The 26,645-nt window shown below is 43.7% G+C and overlaps 1 protein-coding gene across 1 annotated transcript in view; it reads left to right on the plus strand.

Moving 5' to 3' along the window:
- The window catches only part of STRN4 (striatin 4), a 364,118-nt gene that overhangs the window by 147,208 nt on the left and 190,265 nt on the right, over positions 1-26,645 (plus strand). The window contains exons 6-7 of the mRNA XM_069207665.1: positions 20,757-20,901; positions 21,327-21,474. Of these exons, the coding sequence (XP_069063766.1) occupies positions 20,757-20,901; positions 21,327-21,474 (293 nt within the window). The remainder of the gene's footprint in view (positions 1-20,756; positions 20,902-21,326; positions 21,475-26,645) is intronic.

Raw genomic sequence — 26,645 nt, forward strand, 5'->3', positions numbered from 1 at the left:
TTTACAGAACTTTATAACCTTCTCTTAAAAACTAAGTATCCGGTTGTGTTAGGAGGGGATTTCAACATATTGTTGAATTTGGATTTGGACAAATCCACCACCCGGGAGACTGTTAATTCCCCTAGAAGTAGGTCAGTGGTAAAACAGGCGATGATTGATTTGGGGCTTGCGGATGTTTGGCAGGTCGGGGGGGGGGGGGCCCAGATTCACCATTCATAATAAGAAATATGGGCATAAGTCCAGAATAGATTTCTTTTTACTGCAAAATAGCCTGCTTGGGAACGTTTCTTATGTAGCTCATGCCCCGGCACACCTCTCAGATCATGCTGCTGTGAAGTTGTATCTTTCCTTTACGATGCAAGTCCCTAGGGTTTGGTGTACAATAAGTCGTTCATTATTATTGGATGACTTGGTAATTGAGATATTAAGAAAAGACACAAGAGTATTCTTTGAGTTGAATCAGGGTTCAGCTAGCTTGCAGATAATATGGGACGCATACAAAGCCTATATAAGGGGGAGATTGATTAGTTTGGCCGCATATAGGCATAGTAAGGAACAAGGGAATTTATGTAATATTGAGACCAGAATGGCAACTTTGCAGGAGTCCATACCGGCTGCACAGAAAACGGAGAATAAGGTTCAACTAAGGATACTTGAGCAGCAGTATGAAAAAGCACATCTGAACTTGGAGTGTTTTTTAGAAAGGCAAGAAAGGAAGAAATGGGAAACCAGTCAGTATGCGCATTATGAATACGGGGAAGGATGCAGTAAATTATTAGCCTGGAAAACCAAGTCAGATCGTTCAAAGAAATATATGTTCGATGGCATCTGTCGCTGTAGATACACATGGTCTGCATAGCTCGCCATCTGGTGTTGGGTCGGAGTGTTACAAGTTGTTTTTCTTCGAAGAAGTGTTTTCGAGTCACTGGACCGAGTGACTCCTCCTTCTGTGCTCATTGCGCATGGGCGTCGACTCCATCTTCGATTGTTTTCTTTCCGCCATCGGGTTCGGACGTGTTCCTGTCGCTCCGAGTTTCGGAACGGAAAGATAGCTGAAAACGGAAGATTTTCGACGGTATCGTTGTGATCCGGTTCGAGATAAACACATACGACGACGCATTGAACATCGAAGCGCTTCGGTGCCCTTAGGGGTAGATTTCGGCACACCGTCGGGGCCTAGTCGGCCCGGCCGCGTGGAGAACAACGCCGATGGAACGGACCCCGTTTCGATTCTGCCCTGAATGCCACAACAAATATCCCTATACGGACCAACACTCGGTCTGTAACCTGTGCCTGTCACCCGAGCACAGCGAAGAATCCTGTGAGGCCTGTCGGGTGTTCCGGTCCCGAAAAACTCTGCGCGACCGTCGAGCGAGAAGACTGCAGATGGCGTCCACGCCAAAAGAGCATCGGCAGTTCGAGACAGAAGAGGAACAGGAGGAATCCTTTTCCATCCAGGATTCAGACTCCGACGAACTCGACAATACAAAAACTGTGAGTAAGACGTCGAGATCAGAAATTAAAAAAGGCAAAAAGGCCCAGGGGATGCCACTGCCAACCGGCCATGGCTCAACCCAAATTCACGGTGACCAACAATCGGCACCGAAAAAGGCCCATTCAGTGTCGAGATCGTCCGACTCCGGTCGAGACACCGGCACGCAGCCTCCTCGGGACCGAGAGAGTGCTAAAGAGAAGCATCGACACCGAGAGTTCGGTGTCGACACGGATCGACGCCGAGACAGTGGTGCCGAAGACCATAGAGGCCAAGATTTTTCGGCACAGAAAAAGAGGAAGGTTACCTCGGAGCCGAAAAAACAAACAACAGGGTTTTCGGAGCCGAAAAAAGCACCAACAGACCCAGTTTCAGGCTCCTATACTGAAGAACATTCTATGTCTTCACAAATGGAAAGACACAGATTCGAACAAGAACTGCAATCCACTGAAGTGGATCACACGCAAAAGCGTATCTTTATTCAGCAGGGGACAGGGAAGATCAGTACCCTTCCACCTGTAAAAAGAAAGAGAACACTTCAGTTTGGAGCACGAGAGGCTCCTCAGCAACAAATAGCAATGACGGTAACACCTCCTCCCTCGCCTCCACCTATAACTCCGGCTTCGCCAACTTACACCCAGTCACATTCGCCAGCTCACACCGCCATGAGCCACGACGACCAAGATCAAGACGCGTGGGACTTGTACGATGCACCAGTGTCTGATAACAGCCCAGACACATACCCAACTAGGCCATCACCACCTGAGGACAGCACAGCCTATTCACAAGTGGTGGCTAGAGCAGCTCAGTTCCATAATGTGGAACTACACTCTGAACAAGTAGAGGATGACTTTTTATTTAACACCCTCTCCTCCACCCACAGCTCCTACCAAAGCCTGCCTATGCTCCCAGGCATGCTACGCCATGCAAAGGAGATCTTCAAGGAGCCAGTTAAAAGTAGGGCAGTAACGCCTAGAGTGGACAAAAAGTATAAGGCGCCTCCTACGGACCCTGTATTCATCACCTCTCAGCTGCCACCAGATTCTGTGGTGGTAGGGGCTGCCAGAAAACGGGCAAATTCACACACTTCTGGGGATGCACCTCCCCCAGATAAAGAAAGCAGAAAGTTCGATGCAGCCGGGAAGAGGGTCGCTGTCCAGGCAGCAAACCAGTGGCGCATCGCAAACTCACAAGCGCTGCTAGCGCGATACGACAGAGCCCACTGGGATGAGATGCAGCATCTCATTGAACATCTCCCAAAAGATCTACAAAAAAGAGCAAAACAGGTTGTTGAGGAGGGTCAAAACATCTCCAACAATCAAATACGCTCCTCTATGGATGCAGCAGACACAGCCGCAAGGACCATTAATACGTCGGTTACCATCCGTAGGCACGCATGGCTCAGAACGTCTGGATTCAAGCCAGAAATTCAGCAGGCAGTACTTAACATGCCAGTAAACGAAAAACTTCTGTTCGGTCCGGAGGTCGACACAGCCATAGAAAAGCTCAAAAAGGACACTGACACTGCCAAGGCCATGGGCGCACTCTACTCCCCGCAGAGCAGAGGATCTTATACCACCTTCCGCAAAACACCTTTTAGAGGAGGGTTTCGGGGTCAGGCCACACAAGCCAGTACCTCACAGTCCGCACCGTCCACCTACCAGGGACAGTACAGGGGAGGCTTTCGGGGCCAGTATAGAGGAGGGCAATTCCCTAGGAATAGAGGAAGATTTCAAAGCCCCAAAACCACTACCAACAAGCAGTGACTCACACGTCACTCACCCCCCCCACACAACACCAGTGGGGGGAAGGATAGGTCAATATTACGAAGCATGGGAGGAAATAACTACAGACACATGGGTCCTAGCAATTATCCAACATGGTTATTGCATAGAATTCCTGCAATTCCCTCCAGACATACCACCAAAATCACAAAATTTATCAAAACACCATTCACAGCTTCTAGAGATAGAAGTTCAAGCACTACTGCAAAAAGATGCAATAGAATTAGTACCAAGCACACAAATAAACACAGGAGTTTATTCACTGTACTTCTTGATACCAAAAAAGGACAAAACACTGAGACCAATTCTAGACCTCAGAGTAGTAAACACATTCATCAAATCAGACCACTTTCACATGGTCACACTACAAGAAGTGTTACCATTGCTCAAAAAACACAACTACATGACAACCCTAGACCTCAAAGACGCATATTTCCATATACCAATACATCAATCACACAGAAAATATCTAAGGTTTGTATTCAAAGGAATACATTACCAATTCAAAGTATTGCCTTTCGGTTTAACAACCGCTCCAAGGGTATTCACAAAATGCCTAGCAGTAGTCGCTGCACACATCAGAAGGCAGCAAATACATGTATTCCCGTATCTAGACGACTGGCTAATCAAAACCAGTTCGCTCATACAATGCTCAAACCACACAAATCAAGTCATACAAACCCTCTACAAACTAGGGTTCACCGTCAACTTTGCAAAATCCAACATTCAGCCAAGCAAAGTACAGCAATATCTAGGAGCCATAATAGACACGACAAAAGGAGTAGCAACGCCAACTCCACAAAGAATTCACAATTTCAACAGAGTCATTCAACACATGTCTCCAAATCAAACAATACAAGCAAGAACAATACTACAGCTCCTAGGCATGATGTCCTCATGCATAGCCATTGTCCCAAACGCAAGACTGCACATGAGGCCCTTACAACAGTGCCTAGCCTCACAGTGGTCTCAAGCACAGGGTCACCTTCTAGATCTGGTGTTAATAGACCGCCAAACTTACCTCTCGCTTCTATGGTGGAACAGTATAAATTTAAACAAAGGGCGGCCTTTCCAAGACCCAGTGCCACAGTACATAATAACAACAGATGCTTCCATGACAGGGTGGGGAGCACATCTCAATCAACACAACATAAGAGGACAATGGAACATACATCAAACAAAACTGCATATAAATCATCTAGAATTATTAGCAGTTTTTCAAGCACTAAAAGCTTTCCAACCAATCATAACCCACAAATACATCCTTGTCAAAACAGACAACATAACAACGATGTATTATCTAAACAAACAAGGAGGAACACATTCAACGCAGTTAAGCTTATTAGCTCAAAACATATGGAAGTGGGCAATCCACCATCAAATTCGCCTAGTAGCACAGTTTATTCCAGGGATCCAGAATCAACTGGCAGACAATCTCTCTCGAGATCACCAGCAAGTCCACGAATGGGAAATCCAACCACAAATTCTGAACACCTACTTCACACTCTGGGGAACACCTCAAATAGACTTATTTGCAACAAAAGAGAACGCAAAATGCCAAAACTTCGCGTCCAGATACCCACACAAGCAATCCCAAGGCAATGCCCTATGGATGAACTGGTCAGGAATATTTGCTTACGCTTTTCCTCCTCTCCCTCTCCTCCCTTATCTAGTAAACAAATTGAGTCAAAACAAACTCAAACTCATTTTAATAGCACCAACGTGGGCAAGACAACCCTGGTACACAACACTGCTAGATCTATCTGTAGTACCCCACATCAAACTGCCCAACAAACCAGATCTGTTAACGCAACACAACCAACAGATCAGACACCCAGATCCAGCATCGCTGAATCTAGCAATCTGGCTCCTGAAATCATAGAATTCGGACACTTACAACTTAACCAAGAGTGTATGGAAGTCTTAAAGCAGGCCAGAAGGCCATCCACTAGACACTGCTACGCAAGTAAGTGGAAAAGATTTGTTTGTTACTGCCATCATAATCAGATACAACCACTAGACGCAACTCCAAAACATATAGTAAATTACTTGCTCCATTTACAAAAAGCAAAGCTAGCCTTCTCTTCTATTAAAATACACCTTGCAGCAATATCTGCATACCTGCAGACTACCTATTCAACTTCCTTGTATAGGATACCAGTCATCAAAGCATTCATAGAAGGTCTTAAAAGAATTATACCACCAAGAACACCACCTGTTCCTTCATGGAACCTAAACGTGGTCCTAACAAGACTCATCGGCCCACCTTTCGAACCCATGCACTCTTGCGGAATACAATTCCTAACCTGGAAAGTTGCCTTTCTCATCGCCATTACATCTCTGAGAAGAGTAAGTGAAATTCAAGCGTTCACAACACAGGAACCTTTTATACAAATACATAAAAATAAGGTCGTCCTACGACCTAATCCAAAATTGTTACCAAAAGTTATTTCACCGTTCCATCTAAATCAAACGGTAGAACTACCAGTTTTTTTCCCACAGCCAGATTCTGTGGCTGAAAGAGCACTACATACATTAGATGTCAAAAGAGCATTAATGTACTACATTGACAGAACGAAGAACATCAGAAAGACTAAACAGCTATTTATTGCATTCCAAAAACCTCATGCAGGTAACCCAATATCAAAACAAGGTATAGCCAGATGGATTGTTAAATGCATCCAAATCTGCTACCTTAAAGCAAAAAGACAACTGCCCATTACTCCCAGGGCACATTCAACAAGGAAAAAAGGTGCTTCAATGGCCTTTTTAGGAAACATCCCAATGCATGAAATATGTAAGGCAGCCACATGGTCTACGCCTCACACATTCACCAAACACTACTGTATAGATGTGCTATCCGCACAACAAGCTGCAGTAGGTCAAGCTGTATTAAGAACTCTATTTCAGACAACTTCTACTCCTACAGGCTAAACCACCGCTTATGGGGAAATAACTGCTTACTAGTCTATGCAGACCATGTGTATCTACAGCGACAGATGCCATCGAACTGAAAATGTCACTTACCCAGTGTACATCTGTTCGTGGCATCAGTCGCTGAGATTCACATGGGCCCACCCACCTCCCCGGAAGCCTGTAGCAGTTCAGAAGTTACCTTCAATTTTGTACATTTGTATATATATTATTTAAACCTTTAATAGGTACATACTTACACATTTCATTGCGCGGGCACTATTACTATAGTACAACTCCTACCTCACCCTCTGCGGGGAAAACAATCGAAGATGGAGTCGACGCCCATGCGCAATGAGCACAGAAGGAGGAGTCACTCGGTCCAGTGACTCGAAAACACTTCTTCGAAGAAAAACAACTTGTAACACTCCGACCCAACACCAGATGGCGAGCTATGCAGACCATGTGAATCTCAGCGACTGATGCCACGAACAGATGTACACTGGGTAAGTGACATTTTCATTCTTCAATAAGGTCTGAGGCTACCGGGCAGATCTGTGTAGAAAGGACAGAAATAGAAGCTGCATTTGTTTCCTTTTTTCAAACTTTGTATTCAGATGAGCCTCGGAATTCTGTGGAGCAGTTTAGGGACTTCCTGACTAAGTTTAGATTGCCTGGCATGGAGAACTCAGCTCGACATTTATTAGAAGGAAAGTTAACTGAGATGGAACCAATTGAAGTTTTTAAGGGATTGGAGAGGGAAGGCATCTGGTCCAGATAACCTCCCGAATGAGCTGTACTTGGTACTGAGGGAAGAATTAATCCTGGTCTTATTGAAATTGTTTAACTATATGCTTCTGGAAGGGGCACATGCACCGAGATCTTGGGCTGAGGCTGTAATTTGTTTGATTTTGAAACCCTGTAAAGATCCAACACAATGTTCTTCTTATCGGCCTATTTCATTACTTAACTCAGATTATAAGATTTACACAAGCTTGCTATCTAAAAGGTTGGTGAAAGTAATTTCTGGTCTGGTTCATCCAGATCAGAAGGGATTTATTAAAGGTAGGCAGATACAGTATTTAGTCCATGACTTGCTGGCTGCAATGGACCTGGCCTTCGATGAGAAGCTCCCTCTGGCAATAATAACTTTTGACACGGCTAAGGCATTTGATCAGGTGAATTGGCTATTTTTGCAGGTTGTAATGGAGCTATTTGGATTAGGAAGCACTTTTATTAGAGCAGTTAAAGAGCTAAATAGGTCACCAACAGCGAGAATTTTGATTAACGATGTGCTATCACAGGAAGTAGGGATTTTTAGAGGAACACGTCAGGGTTGTCCCTTATCCTCTCTTTTATTTGATTTATATATTGAGCCTCTTGCGATATTGCTTAGAAATAACGGGGAAATTCTCTCCTTTCAGAGTAAGGGATGGGAAAAGAAAGTTGCATTGTATGCAGATGATCTGATGATTTATACTAGGGATCTTTCTTTTTCACTTCCCTCTATAAAACTCGGTGATAGGTTTTGGTAGAATGTCGGGCTATAATGTTAATTATGAGAAGACAGAGATTATGTGTTGGAATATGTTAAATGTATCCCTGTTAGTTAAACAAGAGACCAGATATTTAGGAGTTCAGATTATAAAAGATCTGGGGGAGGTAGCAAAGGTAAATTTTGAGAGAGTGCATTTTGAGACTAAGAAACTCCTTGGAGCATGGGCGGCTCTCCCTCTCTCTTTAATAGGCAGATCTAACATTTTGAAGATGATAATTTTGCCAAAATTTATGTTTTTATTTAACGCTATCCCTTTGGAATTCAAGGTTAAGTGGTTTACAAAACTGCAGGGAGATTTGTCTTTGTTTGTCTGGGCACATAAGGGAAAAGCTGTGTAAGAAGAAGGAGTGGGGCGGGATAGCAGCACCAGATTTCTAGAAGTATTATGTGGCTTTTCAATTTAAGAATAGTAGAATTATTTTAAGTAAAAAGTCTGAGTATACCCCAATGTGGGAAGCTTTGACAGCACACACGGAGGAAGGGGCAAGTTTTTTTTGTATAAATTTGGTCATCCAAGGTTTTTAAAAAAAAGTCACACTTAAGATTCCACGGCAGGCCTGCAAGGTCTGGTTACAGATTCGTGACCTACTAGGGATAGCCTACTATTCTGGATTAGCCCCAATTTGGGATTCACCAGGTACCCCGGTATGTCTTCTTGATAAGCTATCAATCCCGCTGAAAGTGAGTGGGGTATTATGGTGGGGACGGATCATAGAGAATGTGGAGTTGATTCCTTGGACCACATTTTTGGAGCGAGTGGGGGGGGGTCCGTTTCTAAATTTAAAGTTTGCTAGTTGGATTAAATCGTTACAAGTAGGGGAAATTGGGAGATCCAGTTGGGAGGAGAAATTAACTCAGAGACTTTTTACCTTTTTACCTTAGGAAATCGCGTTTTGGTATCAAGCCTTGTTGGAGGCAGCTGAGGTGGATCCACATACACTTTTAGGCAGTGACTTACTCAACATTAGTGGGCTTCAAAAAAAGAAGGGTCACATGTTTCTATCTGCTGCTCATAAAAAGCCTACAAAAGGTTTCTTAAATAAATCTGCAATAATGCCTGGTATTGGAGTTCAGTACTGCAGCCTGGTTTCTTTTTTTTACATGTGTTTTCCTAAACAATATTTTTCTTCAAAACTGAGTCAAATCCATTTAGGGTAGATGTGCACATTATTGAATACAAATTTAACATACAGATCAGCCGGTTTTAACAGAATATATTTTGAAATACTGGAATTGTCATGTGTGGTTATATTTGTTTTACTGAGAACACTTGGTTAATAATTATCAAGTGATGTTGGAAAAGGTTCTACTATTAAAAATAATGGCTTGATCTATGGTTGATTCTCTTGTATTCTTTTACAACATCAACAACCATGAATACTAACTTGCTCATGAAATATCTGGTATTCACAAACACAAGTGAAACTCTTCTTGTGTTTGAGTTGTACAGAAAAGTGGTTTTGGAAACATTTTGTTTAGTAAATAATCCTTATATTTTTTTTAACATATACTTTACTTGAAGACAGTGTTAAACGTTTTTCTCTGTGGATTCTTGTCCAGACCCTTTTCATTTTGGTAATGATAATAATCTTTATTGTACTTGGTCAATTAAAACCATTTTGAATAAAATACACTGCACACTTATTGGAGAAAAAAAACAACAAAAATACATACACAAAACTAAAATCATCAGTAATAAAAAGAGCCAAAAAATCAAAATGTGCAATTCAGTTTATGGGATGAATAATTTATAGCAAATTTAAATATACTTAATACAGTTACAACTTAATCTAATATTCGGAGCATATAAAATCTGAATGAGGGCCTGCCTACATGTCCCTATATTAAAAGTTGCTTAAAACTATTTCTTGATAGTTTTGTGCCAGCCTCCAAAGGTGCCGGAAATATGCATGCAATGTGCAGCAATGCCTCTTCTTTAAAGCTGCAAAGTATGCAGTTTACATCAAGCCATGTTTCTTTCCATCTAGGTACAAAGGGCCTAATTACGACCTTGGGGGACGTGCTACTGAGTCATAAAACTGACGAATATTCAGTCTGCCATAGTACAAGATCCATTACATCCTATGGAACTTGTAAAATGGTGGGCAGGATATCAGTCACTTTTGTGACGGGGTAGCCCATCCACCAAGGTCATAATTGGGCCCAAAGTCTTTTGTGGGCAGATTTCCCATCCTATGTGAAAGAAACTTCAAATAGAAGAAAAAGTTGGTTACAAGGTATTGCTGGCTAGAAAAATAGAATAAGAGATTAAAACATGCTGTAGGAAGTTGGCTCTGTATGCACTATTTCAAAGTAAGGAATAGTATGCACAGAGTCCAAGAGTTCCCCTTAGAGGTAAGATAGTGGCAAAAAGAGATAATACTAATGCTCTGGGGGGGACACAAGTTAGCACAGAAAGTACAGCCTCAGCGGCACAGGGGCGGCCGGGTGCAGTGTGCAAACACACGTCGGGTTTTCAATTGGAATCAATGGGAGACCAAGGGGACTCTTCAGCGATGCAGGCAAGGGGGGGGGGCTCCTCGGGGTAGCCACCACCTGGACAAGGGAGAGGGCCTCCTGGGGGTCACTCCTGCACTGGAGTTCCGATCCTTCAGGTCCTGGGGGCTGCGGGTGCAGGGTCTTTTCCAGGCGTCGGGATCTGAGAGTCAGGCAGTCGCGGTCAGGGGGAGCCTCTGGATTCCCTCTGCAGGCGTCACTGTGGGGGCTCAGGGGGGGCAACTCTGGTTACTCACAGTCTCGGAGTCGCCGAGGAGTCCTCCCTGAAGTGTTGTTTCTCCACAAGTCGAGCCAGGGGCGTCGGGTGCAGAGTAGCAAGTCTCACGCTTCTGGCGGGAAATGCAGTTGTCTTTAAGTTGCTTCTTTGGAAAAAAAGTTGCAGTCTTTGGTGAACAGGGCCGCTGTTCTCTGGAGTTTCTTGGTCCTTCTAGAGCAGGGCAGTCCTCTGAGGATTCGGAGGTCGCTGGTCCTGGGGAAAGCGTCGCTGGAGCAGTGTCTTTAGAAGTGGGGAGACAGGCCGGTAGAGCTGGGGCCAAAGCAGTTGGTGTCTCTGTCTTCTCTGCAGGGTTTTTCAGCTTAGCAGTCCTCTTCTTCTTAGGTTGCAGGAATCTGAGTTCCTTGGTTCTGGGGAGCCCTTAAATACTATATTTAAGGGCGTGTTTAGGTCTGGGGGGTTAGTAGCCAATGGCTACTAGCCCTGAGGGTGGGTACACCCTCTTTGTGCCTCCTCCCTGAGGGGAGGGGGTTTTCCCTAATCCTATTGGGGGAATCCTCCATCTGCAAGATTGAGGATTTCTAAAAGTCAGTCACCTCAGCTCAGGACACCTTAGGGGCTGTCCTGACTGGCCAGTGGCTCCTCCTTGTTTTTCTCATTATCTCTCCTGGACTTGCCGCCAAAAGTGGGGGCTGGGTCCAGGGGGCTGGCATCTCCACTAGCTTGAGTGCCCTGGGGCATTGTAACACGAAGCTTGGGCCTTTGAAGCTCACTGCTAGGTGTTACAGTTCCTGCAGGGGGGAGGTGTGAAGCACCTCCACCCAGAGCAGGCTTTGTTTCTGTCCTCAGAGAGCACAAAGGCTCTCACCGCATGGGGTCAGAAACTCGTCTCTCAGCAGCAGGCTGGCACAGACCAGTCAGTCCTGCACTGAACAATTGGGTAAAATACAGGGGGTATCTCTAAGATGCCCTCTGTGTGTATTTTTTAATAAATCCAACACTGGCATCGGTGTGGGTTTATTATTCTGAGAAGTTTGATACTAAACTTCCTAGTGTTCAGTGTAGCCATTATGGAGCTGTGGAGTTCGTGTTTGACAGACTCCCAGACCATATACTCTTATGGCTACCCTGCACTTACAATGTCTAAGGTTTTGCTTGGACACTGTAGGGGCATTTTGCTCATGCACCTATGCCCTCACCTGTGGTATAGTGCACCCTGCCTTAGGGCTGTAAGGCCTGTTAGAGGGGTGACTTACCTATGCCATAGGCAGTGTGAGGTTGGCATGGCACCCTGAGGGGAGTGCCATGTCGACTTAGTCATTTTCTCCCCACCAGCACACACAAGCTGGCAAACAGTGTGTCTGTGCTGAGTGAGGGGTCCCTAGGGTGGCATAAGACATGCTGCAGCCCTTAGAGACCTTCCCTGGCATCAGGGCCCTTGGTACCAGGGGTTCCAGTTACAAGGGACTTACCTGGGTGCCAGGGTTGTGCCAATTGTCGAGACAATGGTACATTTTAGGTGAAAGAACACTGGTGCTGGGGCCTGGTTAGCAGAGTCCCAGCACACTTCTCAGTCAAGTCAGCATCAGTATCAGGCAAAAAGTGGGGGGTAACTGCAACAGGGGGCCATTTCTTTACACATGCCTACTGTGTGTGGGTGTGTGTGTGTGTGACGTACTAGAGCTTTTGTAGTACACTTTAGCAGTCGAAATAGCTATTTAAATATATAAAATGTGTATTGAATCTAATAATTTTGCGTCCTTCCCTCTGCAAATTTTGGAACCGCACTTGAGAGACAGAATAAGTTTACTGCTCAATACTATGTGGCAGATTAAGTTTTTGAAGCAGATACAAAAAGCAAAGATATAGATTTTGATTTGGTCGACTTCACATGTGTCTGAAAGGAACCACTGTTGTCAAAAGTAATTCTTATGTAAGTATATTTTGCGAGAGTTTCCATTTTCTCTTTCAGTTGCTGGCTTTTTAAAATGATTTCCAAATGTCAAAATTAAGTTTTTTTCCATATTGTTTTCCATATTGTTTTCCATATTGCACATTGAGGATGAAGTAGTCATTCTATGTGGACCAACCATAGTCTTACTTAGCCGCACAATGTTATCGGCATATTGATGATTTGAGATTGGATAAAACTTTAATCTCAAAGAGTTACAGATGAGTTCAGTGATGGAGAGGTTCAGATCGGCTTCATATATATTAAATAATAAAGCAGCTACAACACATCCTTGTTTGAGACCGACGTATATCCAAATCTTCTTGGTTACTGTGGTTGAGTCACCCATCTTTACAACCATCCATGTACCTGTAGATAACATTTTGATTGCCCAAAGAAGGGTTGGTGAAATATTCCAGCCTTTAAGTTTTGCCCAGAGCCTTTGCTTTGAATCTTATCAAAGGCAGCACAAAACTGTCTTATCAAGATGGCTAAAGTAGTGAGGTTTGTACTTGTACCAAAATTTGTTGGAATTACGTCTGGTTCATTTGTATGAGATTTAACTAATTCTCCCATACCAGTAAATCCTTCAGTAGTAGTGATTCAAAGAAGTTTTCCTCTGTCTGTCAAGGCAATTAATGTGTAATTGGCTGGATTCCCTAAATAGCCATTCTTTAGTGGTTTTGTGTTGATGCTACGGGTGCAACACAGACACTCTCCATGAAACAGATATATTGTTTCATAGAAAGCAATGATTGCATGATGGTATCAAAATATTTATCCAGAAAGTTACATTCCCTTTAAAAAGGGCAGAGGGCAGGCCATTTGCACCTGGGACAGCGTCCTGATTGGACTTCCTGATAACCTTGCATAGGTGCTTATCATTGAAGATAAATCCAGACCCTCCCTCCATGTTAATGCCTCAAACCTCTGTTATGAAAGTTAATCTATCATTCCCATGAATTTGCTGACATAATTCATCCAAGTTTCCTACGTGGTATTTCAGTTGCTTCCTCGTTTACTGCCAATCATTGTATTATTTACAAAGTTCTGAAATTTCTAGACATTCTTTAAACTACAGTAAGGACCATTACTTATGTTGAATCTCAAGTTTTGCTTTTCAGATTGCTTTCTTATAGGTAGTTCTTAGTTCTCAAGTTTGCATAACCTACACCAGACCCCTTGCAAGGTGAGTCTGTTCAGTCTTCTTTTCTCTTTATTCAATTTCCTTTACTGGAAAGTCAGAGCTTTGTAGTACCTCTGGGTTTGATTTTTACAAAGTGTTATACTTGAAGTACTAACACAGCATGTAATTTGCAAAGTTGGCCCAAATACTAGGGTTCACCATGTCTGTTTGTGGTCTTTCGCAGAAGTTATTCGATGCAGCTCCTAGATTAAAAAAATTAGCTGAGTATGACATAATCTGCTCTGGTATAGGCCCATGCTATCTTAACCTTTCTAGATTAAATGTGTGTAACTCACCTATCCAAGAATATTAATCACACACTGCGGTTGTTCTTTGTCTCAACAGTGATCAACTGCTGAAAATGTTCACTCTCAATTCTAGATTCTATCCTAAATCATTTTACATTGTTAAACATATTTACACTGGTTGAAGTGTAATCTGTGAGAGAATTTGTCTGAGTGGTAACTCTGGTAGACCCTGCGGGGTGATCATCTTTGCATCAGTTAAATTAATTTTTTATCTATATAATCTTTTCTCTTTGATTGTAAGGTATATTCAGCTAAAGATATGTTCCAAAAGTGGTTTTGTGGTGTTACTAATTCCAATTCCGTTAAATTTAGATTAAAATCACCCATTACAAATCAGACCGTTTCTGAACATAGCAGTTTTAATTAATTTAATATTTCCTCAAGTGTATTTAGGGCCAACTTCTTTGCTACTTTCTGTAAATTAACATATATTTTTATAAAAATTACTGGCGATCCCTTGTACCCAGGTAACTTGTTTATCATAATCTCTAATAGTCAAACCTTTATTAAGTTTAAGGGGACTATTTACATCTTCAAAGTAGATATAGAGGAAATGGCTAAGCATCCCTTAGGCCGTCCTTTGGGAATATGTTGTTAGTGCGGCGGGAAAAACGCCAAAAGCGTATGACTTCTTCATCAATTAATAAACAATTCAAGCCACCTAAATTCTATAAGCATATTTTGAGTGATAGGGGGAAGGTATAGTAGCATTATGTCAATGGTTCCCCTTATTACCTAGGACTATGGGAAGCCAACAACATAATTTCCTTCTCTGACATTTTCTGCATCTTTTTTACAGGAACGTAAATTATTTTTATTCAGGTGTGTTCTTCCCTGTTTTTTTTATAACTGGATTCCAAAGAAAATGTTTATTATCAGTATTGGACACCACACGCAAAGCCACCATGTTCCGTTTAACTTTTTTCTGCTCATCTGATCCTACCAAGTTCTGGTCTGTAATCTCCGTAGGTAAAAGAATGTCTGGGTAATTAAATTTAATCTTTGTCCAGTTCTCAAATTGGGATTTTTGGGCATATGCGTCCTTTCCAATATTAAACTAAGTCCAGATAACTACACTGGATTTGTTTCCATTTGGGCATATCAGAGTAAAGAATCCAACTGATACATTGTGGCTTGCCCTAATATGGTCCAGGGCCTGTTTTGATTATGACAACATCAGAATGCTTTCCCTATGTAAGAAACTGAAATTAACTTTAGATTTACAGTGTGTAAACCAGTAATTCATTTGTTTGATTTTGAATCTGATCCACAGATTCAGATATTGATTGTAGGTGTATACAGTTGCTACCCCTATATGATGTTCTGATTTCACATCTGGGGCACAATTGTTTCTTCCAGGGCTAAACCAAGCCCTCTGTCTGATTCCCTGGAGTGAACAAATATGGGAGAGTCGTTGTCTTCATCCTGAGTAAATTGCTTTTTTCACAGGTCCTGTTGCATCACAATAGGGGTGGAATTTGTTGTCTTATGAGATGTTATGCAAAACAATTGCCCATTTGAAGAATATTTGAATGCTCTTTTTCACCATGTAGTGGTTGCAATATGACACCTTTCTGTTTTTATCCAATCCCAGGAACGCTGTGCAATCATTTTTGGTCGCACCTAGACAGCACTTGTGCTGTAGGCTTACAGCCATCCATTGCTTTTTTTCAAGAGACTTGTCTTTTGGTGTGTTGCTCCGTCCCAGGGAGCATGGCCCTATTATTTGTAGCTTTTCACTTGTGTGCATTTAGGCTTGTTTCTGCACGCTATTTTTTTCTTTTGTTTCTGTATGTGTTTCAGAAAGCCACGTGTCTTCCTACAGCTGTTCCCCTAGCCTTTCGAATTTCGAAGGCTCAAATGATTGAAAACAGGCCTGTAAAAATTGTTCTTATCTCGTTTTTATTTTTATTAGCAAGCTAGTACTCCATTTGCAGGTCACCCGTTTTCTTTCCTCACCAGCGGTTGAGGTGTATGGCTGAGCCCGGTAATCTGCCGCTTAAGTTTTCGCCCCCTGTAAGCGTAATTACAACTGTCCGCTCCAAAACTCTGATAGAAATATCACCGAGCCTAAGAGAGTCCAAGTGGGGAAAAGGGGAGTAGGAAGGGAACAGCTGGGAAGAAGACCTGTAGGAAGCAAAAGGTTAAACAACACAATATCAAGATATAATCACATTGAGGTTCATAAAAACTTTCTCCGTTGAATCTAGGGTTCAATGATACTCGGAACATGAAATAACCCTCTGTTGAATCTAGAGTTCAATGATTCTTGGAACATGAAGAAACACTTAGACTGAAAAAACATGAACAGCCTAGCACTGGACTCAAACTAGGCCTCAAGAAATCTAGGTACCTGGAAAGGAATCAAGAAAGGTTAATACAACTTCTCAATTAAACTTATCATGAAATGTTACACATTGTCTAGGATTATAAGAACCTTCTAGAATGATGTTTTCAGAATAAACATGGTCTTTTTACATGAGGACAAAAAGTAATCTGAACATTTCCTGGAACACAATAGGAATTGTATTAAGGACTTAATATGCACATATAATGTAACGTCTTTAATTTTAACACCTAGTTTTAAATGCGGGAAATGAATCGCGCACACCGCCGATTTCAACAAGGATATGTAAATGCCATTAAATGATCGCTCACTCTGCAAGCGATCTAAAACATCAGTTTTAAATGCGGGAATGAATTGCGCGTCTTGCAGATTCAAATACCACCATGTAAAAGCCAAGAAATGGTCACGCACCATGATTATCAAGGTGTTAAATGCATGGAATGAATCGCGCGTCTTGCCGATTCGAATGCCACCATGTAGATGCCAAGAAATGGTAGGGCACAATGAGTATCAAGAGTTAAATGCAAGGTATGAATCGCACGTCTTGCCGATTCGAATGTCCAAATGCAAATGTCTAAAAAGGGTCACGCACACGATTGCCGACCTGAATCTCAAAGGTCAAATGCCAAGAAAGAATCGCGCATCTTGCCGATTTGAATATCAACATGTAAATGCCAGAAACCACGAGCACCTTCTCACGCACAAGGAAGAATCTTCCAACATGAAACCTAGGCCCAAAAACTCAAATGCCTTCGAAAACGGGATCGGGGGCCCAGCCCGACCTCTGTCTTACCGCCCTGGTCAAGGATCACCAATACAATGAAGGGCAAATGCCTGGAAGATAATGGTAGGCGTCTGGAACAGGAGCTCAGGAAATTGCTGCTACTCTGCCATGGGACCTCTGAATAGTGAGCACGTGGAGCTGAGCGGCTCCCATATAGAGTCTGGCCCAGCCCACAACCACACCCAGTCATGCTGCAGGGAAAGCTTCTAGAAGGTCCTAGAAAGGGACCACACCCTGATACACTCTGTAAGCCTGCAGCAATACCTTGCAAATGAACATTATTTGCAAACATCATGAACAGTGATTTTAAGGTAAAACTCTGCAATGCAAAAGGTTAACAAACTGCATATAAACACAATGCATGAATTATGCTCTTGAATAAAGACTGGGTTTTTGCAGTTTAGTCGCCCGTAGAATGCGCACTGTCCTGATGTTGACACTTTCTGAACATGCACATCTCGCAGCATGACTTTGACTTTGGTTACTGTTATCTGCCTTACTGTTTTTCTTGCTACAATCTAACTCTTGTGGTTTACTGCATGGTTTGTGTTCCTTGAAAAAAGACACTCCCTCTCCCTGGGCTGCCACTTACAGTAAGGACCGGAACACACATTCTACCAGTTTCAGATCTGTTTTGACCCTGTGAAGCAGCGCAGGTGTCTGTTTCATTTAATGTTACAAGCCTGTTTGTAGTGCTCGTCTGCCTGTAGTGTACCCTGTAGTGTACCTTCCTCGCACTAGCGCTGCAGGTTTGTTTTCCTTGGCAGCATCTGTCTTCTGCTGGTACTCGAGTGACCATTCATGTTTGTGCAAATGAAGATTACTTTCTTAGACTTGGTGAAGTTTTATTTAAAAAATGCAAAAGATGAGCAGTGCTTTTAGTTTAACCACCTTACATGTAATTAATTGTGTTTGTAGGTTTTTGAGTTTTTTAAAGATTTCTTTAATTTAGATGGGGTGAAATACGTTGACACTGAGTGAGCTACGGATTTAATAGTATTTGGCTGCACTTTACCTACTCTAGCTGTTACTTTAGCCCCCTCTAACGGTGATTCCATGATATTTGGGAGAATGTATAATTTGTGAAATATTAGTGAACTCATGCAGGTCTTGCTGAGTTGGATTGATTCTGTGTTTGACCAGTGGGTTAACTTCTTCAAGCAATTCAGCTTGTCATCAATACCTGCTTTGTGAGTTGCTAAATCTTAAAGTGGATACTCTCCTAAATCTAATCTATCGTGTTGTAGGTTGAGTGCTTTCACTGCTGCATTCAGCCCATTGTCTGTTCTTTTTGCATTTGTCGCTCTAAATGGAAAGCGTGTGCCCAGACGTGGGTCTCGTGCTTGCTATGGCTCCGGATTCAAGCTAGCCTGGCTTATGAGGGGGCGATTCCCTGAAACTGGTCCCAGGATGCTTGTTTCCGGTCCAGGGAAGATCTGGCCTAGCAGTTCGGGCTAGACTGTTCCCATGGGGAGCAGGGTCAAGACTGATTTGCTAATGGGTAGGTCCAAAAGGGAATTTCATGTCGAGCAAAAAAATGATGGATTTTACCCAGATCTGTGACTGATGGTGAATTTTTGTATTGTACAGCATTCCGTCCACGTGTTTTTTTTGGCATCATGAGACCCAAGCAATGGATTCCAAATTTCAGTGTTGACTTTAAGTCCAGATTCACAAGATCGAGAGAAATTAGGTTTTATAGGAGAAGTTGGGATTTCTGACGAGCTTATGTACAGTGGCACTCTAGCCTTTCTAAATATATCCTGTATTACTTCTTCCTCCATTCGCAGCATAGACTGGTTGGTAACAGCAAACCAAATGAGAATCATCTTCTATTCCTAAATCATTTTTTGTTGAGCAGTTAATTTGTGGGTGACCCATGTAGGTCAACTATATTACCTGAAAGAGGAGTGTACTGGTGGGTAAAATTGCCGTTTTCCATCTCTTTGGTGAGCCATCAAACAATTAGTCTGCTCCTTGTCCTCATTTAGTCTTTCTTTTATGACTTGGGCAGATGGGGGATATCGGTCCAATTCCTGTTCCCAGATTCTGTTAGGGAATTATTAAAATGTTTGTTTAATGTTACTGGAGAAATTGATATTACAAATGCCTTTGCTTCTGTGGCCTTTTTAAAGCAGTCAAATGGACCAACAAGTTTACCCACAAATTATCTTTTTCTTCTGCAATTCGCTGCTGCTGCAGGGACTATTCTGAGGCGACCATTGTTATATTCTATTATAATTGTTATTGTAGGGATCTCAGATAATACACACTCTACACCAAGACCACAAGTTGCACCAGGGCCGCCTTCACACTATAAAAACACCACTACATAAGCTGGTGCTGCACTACACAGCACTGCTCCTAAGCTCAGAGACAAAGTCAAAGGCCAGAGCCAAAAGCCACTGCAAGTCACTAACACCGTAGCTCCTCCCTCCCCCCCCCCCCCCCCCCTCCCAACACACAAACACACACACAGGCAGCCCTACCATCCCCCATACCCTGCTATTTCCACAAGATTTCTGCAAAATACTCACTGGTAAGCTCATCACCAGGATTGCTCAGAGGAAGAGCGGGAGTGGCCCAACAAAGATTACCAGAATGCCGCTGTTATTGGGGGCAGGAGTCAGTGTAGTATTAGGCAACAACGGGGGTGGAAAGCAGGAGCCACACAGGGTAGGGCAGAGCTGGGCAGCAAAGGCACTGCATGCCGAATGAGGTGGAGACAGCAGGCATGCACTGCAGAGATGCTAACGACCCGGATAGCACCAAAGGCTAAAACTGGAGCCATATACTAATGACAGTCAGATTTGTGTGGTCTGTGCAGAGGGAGTGAGAAGTAGAAGCACCAGCGCTCCTAGCCGCATCCACGGTCATGATTGCACACACTGTACGCAATAGGGAGTGGAGGCAGCCAGAGACGTCTACTGCCTTTACCAGGAGTTTAGCAGCAGGTACTCAGTGGTGGCAGCATACCGTTTTCTTTTTGTTGGACTTTATAATTCTTTGATATTCAGCAGTAGAAACCGTACAGAGCCATGCATTATTAAAAGATCTGCAACATACTATTGCTGGTGAAATACATTTTAAAGGCGGACAGTAGGAGGTGATATAGGGTGGCCAGTCTCCTGGTGGTGTAGTTTTCCAACAATGATCCATCATAGTCAGATGCTTTCATATCGTCTAAGGGCAAGGTTTCTACAAGCACCGGGTAGTAATCCTCGCAAGGAAAATCACTATTAAAAGTAAGTACCTTCTCCCAATATTGTAATTTAGAACCTAACAGTGGGTGGCATGCATAGTTTCCCAGTATGCTAGTTATGCATGGTATTTTTGAGTAGGTAGCCCTTTGTCTGTCATGGACACTGCCTTTGTTTGATCCTTATAATCTTTGGACTGCAATGTATTTATTCTTGGATTTCTACAGCACGTTTTCTTGAACACTTTACATGGTTAGTCCCTCGTCCTTCAGGCACATTCCTTCTTGAAACCAACAGTGCAGTCTCTTGTCGCTTGCTTTACGGTTAAGCGGAATTCTGATTGATTGCCGCTGCAGATGTTTTTTTTTATTTCCTCGTTTGCGTGTTTTCTTGCAGCTTTGTGCAAACCGTCTCCTCATGTTGTCTGAATCCTGGTTATTTCTTGGCCATATGTTTTTTGCATTCTGGTGTGGGATGGTAGTCATTGTTTTCTGCATTTTAGGAATGCAGGGAAGGAGACAAAAGACAGCCTCACCAGCTCTGTACTGGACAAGATCCCTTTCCTACAAAACTGTGAGGACGAGGATAGTGATGAGGATGACGATCTGCACAGCCCACGACCACAGCTCAAGGACCATAGAGTGAAGGCAAGACTGCTTGGAAGTTGTTAAATGTTGATTTGATATGTCTTTCTGATGGAAGATCTCTCAAAGACCACCCACATAACTTCATGTTATCCTCTTCCTGGGCTCTTCATGAAAGGTGTCCTGATTTCTGTGTCTGCGAGCCGTTTCAGTCTTTTGAATTTGGCCTGCACTTGTATGTTCCTGATTGCTTGTTTCACCGTAGAACAATGTTTACTCTGTAACGTCCTGGATTGAGGGAGTTCAGACAGAAGAGGGGGGCACGTAATACTCACTTTTTTTTTTTTTTTCTTCTATCTTTTCAAGTCCCAGCCTCCTTAACCTCTTTTCATACAACTTCCTGGGGATGTGTTTGGCTGACTATTTTGGTAAAGCAGTTGACTTCAACATTGTCTGATTTATTTTTTTATTTTTTATTCCTCCCATAGATTCCTGCTGAGCCATTGATGCCAGAGGAGGATGAAGATTCAGAAGATGCGCTGAACGAGTTTGATTTTCTGGGTTCTGGTGAAGATGGCGAAGGCACCACTGAAAACCGACATACAGAAGACCTCAACGAAATTGGTGATTTAAGAGGTCTGCCACTCGATGGAGATGTGATGTTTATACTCAGTTAAAGAGGTGGTCTAACAAAGGAGAAAGAATTAGGATGTTCAGACCGCTATATTAAGCTGCAGATTGATAACCTCCTGGACTTTTTTCCAGCTCCAGTGTGGATCTGGCAAAACTTGAAATAGCTGGTATGCAGCACTATGGCTCCAGCGTGACTGCCACCCCTGGGATGTTACGTCACTGATCCCTAAATGGTGCTCTGACGTCTGTTCGTTTTTGTTTTTTTTTCCCTGCACCCTTCCATGTCTATCATTTCATTTTAAAAGCTTATTTTGCTCTGCCCTTACAGAAAATGTATCTTACTAAAAAGGGTTGTCACTTCACTTCCAGGGATCCCTTTTGGAACCCCATGACATCTACATCTAGAGTTTCTGTCCGGCTCATTTCTTCAGGTCTACTTATGTTTGTGGGTTCATGTATTTATGGGCTATCAAAGATCAATAAATAACTTAATTATGTCTAGAGCTGCAACCAGAGTGGAGTTAACAGCTCTTTAGATCCTGCTTTTGGGACAGATACAGAAAACTTAAATTTGGTGTGGGAAGAATTTCTCAGGAATTAAGACGTATGAAACATAGGACTTTTATTTCTCTCAAAATTCCTCCTGGTTGCAGGAGAGATGTTCTGATAGGCAGGGTGTCCCACAGCTTGAACCCCAGTGTCTTCTTTACAACAGTCTTCTGTTTTTGAGAACCTGAGCCTGGCATCAGCTCTGTTCTTTCTACGCAGTCAGTGCTGCTGGATCCATTCCTGGCTTTTCCAGCTCTTGGTGCTGACATTGCTGAAGGGGGGTTGTTGCTGTAGGAGGCTGGCCTGGTGTGTGAGGGGCGCCTATGGTAATTACACCTTATACCAGGTCCAGGTATCCCTTATTAGTGTAGTGTAGTCAGTGTCTAGAAGCCAGGCTCTCTAGAGGTAGCTGTGGATGAGCAGCCAAGTCTTCTAGGAGGCAAGCAAAGCTCATGCAATACCACTGTAGTCACATTTAGTACTTACACACATGAAAGAAAGCACTCAGTGTTACAAAAATAAAGGTACTTTATTTTGGTGACAAAAATACCATAGAGACTATACTACCTTAGGAGGTACCTAATACACAAATTATACACACCAGTATGAAGAAATAGGCATACAAACAGTTAAACTGTGCAATTAATGAAAATAACAATAGTTAGAAATAGACCTAGGGGGAGCACAAACCATATACCAAGAAAGTGGAATGCAAAAGTTGGTCCCCCGTCTAGGTAAGTGTAGTGTATAGAGGGGAGCTGGGAGTACTAGGAAAGCCCAAAGGTTAGTACCACAACCCCAGGAAAGCAGGATTAAGTCACTGTAAATTCCCCTGATCACACACAAAGAAGAGAAGAAGAATTATGAAAGCCCAGAAGAGACTGCAAGACACCAACAGTGGATTCCTGGACAAGAAGACCTGTGGAAGAAGGGAACCAAGTCCAAGAAGCACAGCAGAGTTCAGGAAGGGCAGGAGCACCTACCCACCAGGATGAAGGTGCAAAAGGGGAACCTCTGGTGAGGAAGAAGAATCAGCACTGCACCCAAAAAGACAGTCTGGTTCCTGGAGGATGCAGGTGATGTCCCACTCCGGAATAGAGATTGCAGTCAGGTTTGCGTCTTCGGGGCCGTCAACAAGCCTTGGCACACACAAAACTCGATGTTAGTGCGAAGTGGAGCTGCCAGGGACCAGGAAGGACCAGGTGGACTCTACCCAGGAGGGGGAGTCGGAGGGGCCCCTCAGCAACACAGGAGCCCACAGAAGCCCAGGCAGGACCCACAGGAGTGTCGCAGAAGAGGCCCATGCAGCACTACGAGAAAGGCTCCCACACCACCAGTGAACCACTCAGGGAGCTGTGCGTCTCAGGAAGGAGTGCTGAGGGCTGGAGCTTCAGGATGCCTCAAGATCTTGGAGAAAGGAGGCCAACCAGCCTTGGCAGCCGCAAAGGAAGCAGTGCACAGGGGTACTGACCTGCGTGGGTAGGCATGGGCTTACCTCCATCCAAATTGGACAGTTAGAAGAGAGGACTGTCTGGACCACTTCAGTGCACCACCTGTGATGCAGGATTCATGCAGCTCAGCAGGAGTGGGGATCCACGCAGCCAGTCATCGTCACAGCTTGGGCCTACAGAAGCAGAGAAGTGACTCCTTCACCCCAAGGGAGATTCCTTCTTCCTTCTGATGCAGGCTGAAGACAGGCTGTCCTCCGAGGATACACGACCGGGGAAATGTTACAGTTGTTGGAAGGAGCCGGACATACAATGTTAGGTCGGCGGCCTTTTTATTACTGCGCTGCAGTTGAGCTTCTCCAAGGTCAACGCTACCAGTTGTGGTATGATTTATGTTGCCTTTGAACTGACGATATTGCTGGGGTGTTCATTTTTGCCTGTTCAGTTAGTGTTTCCTTTTCATTTCTTCTTGTTGCTGTCATCAGACATCAGTGGGATCTAGTTTTGTCCTAACTTCTGATGGACTCTAGGGTTGGGTCTATAGTTGCGTTCTGACTGCTGTCCTTTTCAGTCTTTATATGTTCTGTTTTTCATGCCTGATGGACATCTTTCAGATTTAGAGATTTGGTCAGTGTGTCCACTTTTTCTCTCATTCTGTCTGATGTACTGGCACTCCTACTTTGCTTCCCTATCCTACTTTCCATAAGGTTTCAGTATCCTGCTATATAAGAAAGTGGTGAATGATGCTACACCGCCCATTTGTTCCCGGCTTTGAGTTTTTCTGTGCCCATTTTGGCCCCGTCTTGAATGGTCAATCCTTGTTAGACACTGAAGCCTGGGAAGGCAATGCATAGGCTGCTGTCCAGCTGCATTGTTTGCAAAAAAAAATAGTATATAAATATATGTTGCTGTTGGGTATGTTGGCTTCACTTGGTCAAGGCAAATCTCTTTCTCTAGTACTTTACAAATATGTTCCTAACCTGAATATGGTTTGGACTGTTACCATGGATTCAGATCTGTTCCTTCCCAGTCGTGGTCCCCACCCTGGGCTTGTAGGGCTGGACGCTGTATTGGGTTTGTTTGGAAAGAATCTTCATAGAGTTAACTCAAAGACCCACGTTTTGGAGAGGATTGCTCTGGTATTGATTAATGAGGTGACGAATCTGCAGATAAAGTTATCCATAAAAATTATTTACCTTTGTTGTGGATATTTCTGGCCTAGATTTACCTGCAGATTGCTCAGACCCACCCTTCTCCCCCTTCAGAGAAGTATTCCTCTATGTTTAATAATCTTTACAGTTTGTATTCTGCACTGCAGTTTCTCAAGTATTGTCAATCTTGTCCCTTCCATGTAGAGGGATTGAAGAAAAAGGTAATAATTCAGAACACCAGACTTGGCACTATGAACCGCTCTCTGACGTCACATCTGGTGAGACTCCATGGCACCACCTATCTATTTCAACTTTTCCTGATCCAGGTAGCGCCTGAAGGAGATTAGTGAGGCAAGGATTATGCAGGTAGATGGACTATCTATCAGAAGTATCAGCACCAAGAGGCAGTCTCAAAAAGTGAGATAAGAGAATATGTCTGACTTCAGAAGTTGTGATCAAATGAAGTCAAGGAGAAACCACAACCTGATTTACTCTACTAGTTTGGTGGTATCAAAGACACTTAAGGTTTAGTTTTGCAGCATGAATCCTATTCTGGATTCACATGCTGTGCATCATTCGCCATCTAGTGGTTGGGTCCGGAATGGTCTCTCTTTTTTTTTCTCTCCTTTGGCATCATTGACCACCATTTGGTGCTTGCTCCACCCCCTTTATGACATCAGACGGCGCCTTGGAAGTTCCTGTGCATGGTAGCCATCTTCAGATTCTTTTTTATCTGCTGTTGGGCCTGGTAGCAATGGAGGAGCTCCGAAGTTTTTTGAGACCGCGCCGAAAAAATAGAAAACATTTTTGTTTTTTTCAGGAATATATAGCGCCGAAATCAGCAACAACCGTGACAAGGAAAGAACCGAACACAACCCCCGGCTAGGGATGCCAAAGGAGTTTGCAGGGGCCAGGAGAATGAAGCAAGGTAGGGTGTCATACAAAACACCTCATTTAAATTCTGCCTGAGCTGCCACTATAAATCCTGCACCATCAACCCTCCACACTCCCAAGACCTCTGCAGCTCCCTCTCCAACTGCTTCAACCACAAGATCGCAGACATACACGACAGCTTCACACCGTCAGCACCCACCTTCACCACCAACACCCTGCCGCACCAACCTACTGACCCCCCACCAACGATGAAGAAATCGGCAAAACCATGAGCTCCTTCCACTCTGGCTCCCCAACAGACCCTTGCCCCCACCACATCTTCAACAAGGCCAGCCAAATCATCGCCTCCCAGTTCCGGGCCGTCTACAACAGTTCGTCCGAGACAGCAACCTTCCCAGATATTTGTAAACACGCCGAAGTCAACGCTCTTCTCAAAAAACCCAAAGCAGACACTGAAGACCTCACAAACTGCCGACCCGTCTCTCTTCTCCCCTTCCCCGCAAAGGTCATGGAGAAGATAGTAAACATACAACTGTCTCGCTTCCTAGAAGACAACAACATACTCGACATCTCCCAGTCTGGATTCTGCAAAAACCACAGCACCGAGACCGCCCTCATCGCCTGTACAGACGACATCAGGACAAGATTGGATACGTGCGAAACTGTCACACTCATCCTCCTAGACCTCTCCGCAGCTTTTGACACCATATGCCACCAAACTCTCCGCACATGCCTCTTCGACGCTGGAATTCGCCACAAAGCCCTGGACTGGCTCACCTCCTTCCTCTCCGAAAGAACCCAAAGAGTTTGCCTCCCTCCTTTCCAGTCTACAGCCACCAAGACCATCTGTGGGGTCCCCCAAGGATCCTCCCTCAGTCCCACCCTTTTCAGTGTCTACATGGCTCCTCTTGCCAACATCATACGCCCCCACGGCCTCACCATCATTTCTTATGCTGACTCCCAGCTCATCATCTCCCTCACGAGGAGCCCAGCTAACGCCAAGTATAACCTACACGCCGCCATCACTAACTGGATGACAGCAAGCCACCTCAAATTGAACTCAGAAAAAACAGAGATCATCATCTTCGGTCCCAACAAGACAGGATGGGACGACTCTTCGTGGCCCACCACC

Source organism: Pleurodeles waltl, chromosome 9, assembly GCF_031143425.1.
Source record: "Pleurodeles waltl isolate 20211129_DDA chromosome 9, aPleWal1.hap1.20221129, whole genome shotgun sequence".
In the NCBI taxonomy this organism is placed as follows: domain Eukaryota; kingdom Metazoa; phylum Chordata; class Amphibia; order Caudata; family Salamandridae; genus Pleurodeles; species Pleurodeles waltl.